This window comes from Charadrius vociferus, unplaced genomic scaffold, assembly GCF_000708025.1.
Source record: "Charadrius vociferus isolate BGI_N301 unplaced genomic scaffold, ASM70802v2 scaffold505, whole genome shotgun sequence".
Classification (NCBI taxonomy): Eukaryota; Metazoa; Chordata; class Aves; order Charadriiformes; family Charadriidae; genus Charadrius; species Charadrius vociferus.
Window position 1 is genome coordinate 330,613 of NW_009648645.1, and position 6,000 is coordinate 336,612.

Consider the following 6,000-nt stretch of genomic DNA (forward strand, 5'->3'; position numbering starts at 1 on the left):
ATCACAAAACCCGTGACTGTTCCTGGCCTCAGGATTGCATATTTACAGAGAGTTATTAGTAGAAAGGCTGTGCATATTATCACTTTTGAAAAATGAGCTCTGTTTTCATTCCTAAAGGTAGCTTATGCAGGTACAACACTGAGGTTTGTTTGTGAGACTAAAAAAATTCCTGCCTGGCTAACATCCAAAGGAAGATTTCTTCCCTGTGTGTGGCCTAGGTTCAATTTCCAGAGCTGATCTTTTTTTCTTTTAATAGCACTAAGTGTCTAAAAACTAAATGATTGCAAACAGAAGCAAAAAACCATCCAAAATATTTAGAAAGAAATTAACTCCCCATCTAAATTAAGCATCTGTATACTATAGAAATAATAATAATACCAATATTACGATATCATCTTTTATTTTACCCAAGCAGAAGTGCTTACTTAGGTGACTATTTACTTGTCATTTTATGTAGGAAAGCGGTACATGATTATAAAAGAAAAAAGATTATAACTGAGAGAAAAAATGGGGCTTCAGCATGATCGTGATGTGGAATGTACCATCATGATTGTAGAAGATGAGGTGAAAGGAACTTTTTTGGCTTTTTTGAAAGGCACTTTTTGCCTCAGTCTTCACTGGCAAAGACTGCAGCCACAATACCCATAATGCAGAAGGCAAAGGCAAGGACTGTGAAGATGAAGAACCTCCCATTGTAGGTGAAGATCAAGTACGAGACCATCTAAGGAATCTGAATGTGCACAAGTCCATGGGACCTAATGAGATACATCCGTGGGTCCTGAGGGAACTGGCAGAGAAAGTTGCTAAGCCACTAGCCATCATATTTGACAAGTCGTGGCAATCTGGTGAGGTTCCTGTCGACTGGAAAAGGAGAAACATAACCCACATTTTCAAAAAGGGAATAAAGGAAGACCCAGAGAACTACGGGCCAGTAAGTCTCACCTCTGTGCCTGGCAAGATCATGGAGCAGATCCTCCTGGAAAATCTGCTAAGGCACATGGAAAAAAAAGGAGGTGATTGGTAGGAGCCAACATGGCTTCACCAAGGGCAAGTCGTGCCTGACAAATTTGGTGTTCTTCTATGAGGGGGTCACAGCTGTAGTGGACAAGGGAAGAGCAACTGATGCCATCTACCTGGACCTGTGAAAAGCGTTTGACACTGTCCCGCATGAAATCCTGGTCTCTAAATTGGAGAAACATGGATTTGACAGATGGACAACTTAGTGGATAAAGAACTGGCTGGACCGTCACACTCAAAGAGTTGTGGTCAATGGCTCAATGTCCAAGTGGAGACCAGTGATGAGTGGTGTTCCTCAGGGGCTGGTACTGGGACCTATGCTGTTCAACATTTTTGTTGGTGACATGGACAGTGGGATCGAGTGCACCCTCAGCAAGTTTGCCGATGACACCAAGCTGGGTGGTAAGGTAGGCATGCTGGAGGGGACGGACGACATCCAGAGGGACCTGGACAGGCTGGAGAGGTGGGCCCAAGCCAACCTTATGAAGTTCAACAAGGCCAAGTGCAAGGTCCTACATCTGGGTCGGAGGAATCCCAAGCACAAATACAGGCTTGGCGGAGAATGGCTGGAGAGCAGCCTTGAAGAGAAGGACTTGGGGGTTCTGGTTGATGAGAAGCTCAACATGAGCCGGCAATGCCCAGTCGCAGCCCAGAAAGCCAACCATATCCTGGGCTGCATCAGAAGAAGTGTGGCCAGCAGGTCAAGGGAGGTGATTCTTCCCTTCTACTCTGCTCTGGTGAGACCCTACCTGCAGTACTGCGTCCAGCTCCGGAGCCCCCAAAATAGGAAAGACATGGACCTGTTGGAGTGGGTTGAGAGGAGGGCCACGAAGACGATCAGAGGGCTGGAGCACCTTTCCTACGAGGAGAGCCTGAGAGAGTTCAGGTTGGTCAGGCTGGAGAAGAGAAGGCTCCAGGTAGACCTTATTGCAGCCTTCCAGTACCTAAAGGGGGCCTATAGGAGAGCTGGGGAACGACTTGTTACAAGGGCATGTAGTGATAGGACGAGGGGGAATGGCTTCAAACTGGAAGAGGGGAGATGTAGATCAGATATTAGCTGTCCCTGCCTATGGCAGGGGGCTGGAACTAGATGATCTTCAAGGTCCCTCCAACCTAAACCATTCTATGATTCTGTGACCATCTAACCTCATATTTTGCCTCTGGCTGTGGCTAATGACAGCTGCATAGGTAAAACTAATAAACACAGTGCACATATAGTAACATTTCTATTGAATACTCTCTCCGTCTCTAAATATCAATGGCTCTGGAACTGCTTGAGTTGTCCAGTCATTTCTTCTGCAGCCATGCAGGACTTTATATACCTCTATACACCTCAGTCATCTAACCTCATATTTTGCCTCTGGCTGTGGCTAATGACAGCTGCATAGGTAAAACTAATAAACACAGTGCACATATAGTAACATTTCTATTGAATACTCTCTCCGTCTCTAAATATCAATGGCTCTGGAACTGCTTGAGTTGTCCAGTCATTTCTTCTGCAGCCATGCAGGACTTTATATACCTCTATACACCTCAGTCATCTCTCTTCCAGCCTGCAAAATCTTTATCACAAAAAGCTCTCCTGTACTTTTTGTTAACATTTTCTCATTCCACTGTATTCTTTACAAAACAGAGGGGACCAGAACTGTATACAGTTTTAATGAGGAGATACCAAAGACCTAAGCTGAACCTGAAGAGGTTTGAAAAATATTGTTTGAAACTTAGCAGAAACAAATTCAGCTGTAAAATCAGATTTTATTGTCTTTATTCACCGTTATAGCTTGTGCTTGCCACTTTAAACAGTAGAACTACTGCCCAAAATATGCAGACCTTATTGTCTATTTAAACTCATAGTGTATTTGATATAATTGCAATTATAAAACAATACAAGCAAAATGTTACTCACTTGTATTTATCTTCTGAAGTGAAATGTGCTTTTCCAGCTGTCTACGAAGTTTCACCTCTGCTCCATATTTACCAGTAGTGCCATTGTCAGCCAAAATAAAATGAGAATGCATACTGTTGAGCACTGTCAGCTTACTCATGGGATTGGACATTGTCTGGTATGGTCGGACCACCTGTATTTTAGAGACAGAGGGAAAAAAAAAAAGTACTAAACAGAAAAGACGTTCTGAACTAGATCAATTATAAGATACTAGCTGACAGGATGATACAAAAGAAAAAAAAATCAAAATTGTTTAACTGTTGCCATCAGGCACTGCTGTCTTCTATGTGTAAAGTAGTAAACAACCTTAGGACTTACATCAGTGTGGCCACTGATGTAACCGGCTTTTTAGACACAGACACTGCTTAAAGGGTTTTCCATAGTAATTTGTTTAAATGACACCAATGGCCACCGTTTCAGTGTTAAGTCCAGCTAATGTTCAGTCCTCCAAAGGTCTGTGTGACTACACAGACACTGTACACCCTGTCTGCTCTTGTCATTCAATAGCGTTGCCGTCAACCCTCACCTCATCTGATTGAAACATTTGATTCTTCCTTCACAGACCCTACCCAGCACTGTGCCCCCTGCTCCAGCTCACTCAGAGCCACCAGATACCCCAACAGAGGTGAGTTCCATTCTTGGAGAAGAGTACACATGATATTACATGATGTTTTCAGTTTCCTTGGGAAAAACTATCGGCCAATTCTTAGCATAGAACAAAGGCAATTGCTTTCTCTTCTGCAGACATGGAGTAAATTATTGCGGAGTTATCCTACTTGTAGCCTCCAGACAGACCAAACAATAGCAGTGGGCCACGTTTGGCTGTCAGCTAATCTGGTGGGTCTCCAGTGACATAAATAAGACTACACTGATGTGGCAAAAGAACCGGTGGTATGTTGAGGGATCCTGGCCAATCATTCAAAGACATTTCCCAGAATTACTATTCCCTGCAGTGTTTACTATGTCTTGTCTTTTTGGAAAGACGAAACTCCTGAAAATGTGTAAAATGAAGTCCTAGCTGAAGAAATGCTGAAGCGACTTGTTACAAAACTCAGATGGGCTGTCCTTCATCTGCAAGGAGTTTTCTTCACAGCTCTGACATTGTTCAAATTGTAACAAAATCTTGTGCTTTATAATGCACAAAAGTGTACACTCATGTTTTGACAAAAATGCTTGCAGACAGAAATACATTAACTTCACAATTTTTTCCTCCTTTTTTGTTATTTTGAAGAGCTCTCTAATTAAGACATAAATCTTTATAAATTGTATGTGTTAGTAATCCTTTGGCCAGAGGTATCTATCTCTATTATTTTTACTTGTGAATGCTTGCAGCACTTTGGTCAACTCTTGGATGGCAAAGGGAAACCCACAGACTTCTTTTGCTGTTCTAAACTGCCATTCAGAGGGTACTCTGTAAGCTGTTCAACCTGCAAAAGGGAGGAAACAGGTCTGAAGACCAAGAGGGCAGCTGGCCCGCAGCACGGCAGTGCACTCCACTGTGAAAACAGGTGATAGCTTTGGCTCAAGTTTCTTCTATACTGTTTTTTTTTTGGTACCCCATTCATAAAGCATTTATTCAACAGGCACATACAGCTTAACAAATATCAATATGCTGTTGAAACATGCTCATTAACTAGCTTCTACAGACACAGAAACCATGTGTCCACAGTCAGAAAGAAAAAGAAGGTTCCTTCTCACATACCTAAGTATCAAATAAAATAAAACAGCTACAGATTTTTAAACTGATACCTGCCACGCCTCTCAATACACAAAGGGCACAGGCCAGCAAGATCTGATAGAAGAATGACTTGATTTGCCTGTTCATGGTACGATTACAAGCCACTGCGCACGCAGTTCTACTGACAGCTTGTGGTTTGTCCCGGAGAGCTACAGCTTATAACTTTCTAATGGTGACAGCTTGATCTGCAGTTCTAATGAGCTGCAGTACCAAAGGATCCACACACTGACTTAGTAATGCTACTGCAGGGCAGATTAGAAGGCTACGCTTTGGTTCTGTGTCTGCTGTTTAGCTACAAGGTGAATCATATTATTAATGCATTTTATGGATGTGAAAATGAGAATACAATTATCTTCAATTGAACTGTTCACAGCATGCACAGTTCAATAGGTGATATACTTTTTTTTTTTTAATAATAAATTTAATAAACCACCCTGTCAGACTTGTTTTCTGATTAAAGGGTAAGAAAAATCTTCAGGAATGCAAGAAAATCCTAGGCTTTGAGGCTATTTCCTTGAAGTGAATTGTTTTTCCACAACACTCAGCAGATTTTCAATCTCTCACTCTTGCAGTTCCCGTTCCTGTGTTCTTTTCGATCCCTTATATTTTACAGGCAAGTTAAAAGGTTAGGAAAACTTTGACTTTAATGTCTTCTCATCCTCTTTCTGCACTGAGAAGAGGGAATAATGTCCCCTGGCATCTTCCTCTGCAGAGTTGAAAGGAAGCATTTACGCTCAAGGCAACCCCTCTAAATACAGGTTAATAAACCTGACAGCAGCCATGCTGTGAAGCAGGACTCACGCTGCACGGGCTGAGGGCATTCTGTCGACAGGTGAGGAGCTGGGTGAACCCCAGCAGTTGCTTTTGCACCCTGAGGTGGCAGCAAGCCTGCATTAAAAGTGCTGTTATACTCGGTTTACATTCCTTGTGGGTACATGACACTCAACATAGGGACACCACGTGAAAAATCGCTCCGGGTAACTCACTGTGGACAATGAGCACGTGTGTGTCATGTCACCCAACACATGAATCTGAGCAGTCTAGGTGAAGGCAAAGAATTTGCAACAAATTTAGTGTGTTCAGACTAGTGGCAGAAAAAAGAGAGAGATGCGTGCTTTGCTTCTCAAAAAGTAGTAGCTCTTGTTCAAATTAAGCCTTCTCTGCAGCCTCACTGTTCTGGGGTACACCAGGGAATAGAGTGGTTCCCGATTTAATTTAGAGGATCCTGGAAGCATCATGATCCAAATTCTCTGTATATGCTACAAATATGCTAGCCCTCAGATTTGCTGCAGGCACGCTT

General features: G+C 42.6%; 1 protein-coding gene across 1 annotated transcript in view; it reads right to left on the minus strand.

Annotated features, from left to right (window-relative positions):
• The window catches only part of TRPM3 (transient receptor potential cation channel, subfamily M, member 3), a 279,012-nt gene that overhangs the window by 113,364 nt on the left and 159,648 nt on the right, over positions 1-6,000 (minus strand). The window contains exon 6 of the mRNA XM_009886395.1: positions 2,924-3,095. Coding sequence (XP_009884697.1) covers positions 2,924-3,095 — 172 coding nt within the window. The remainder of the gene's footprint in view (positions 1-2,923; positions 3,096-6,000) is intronic.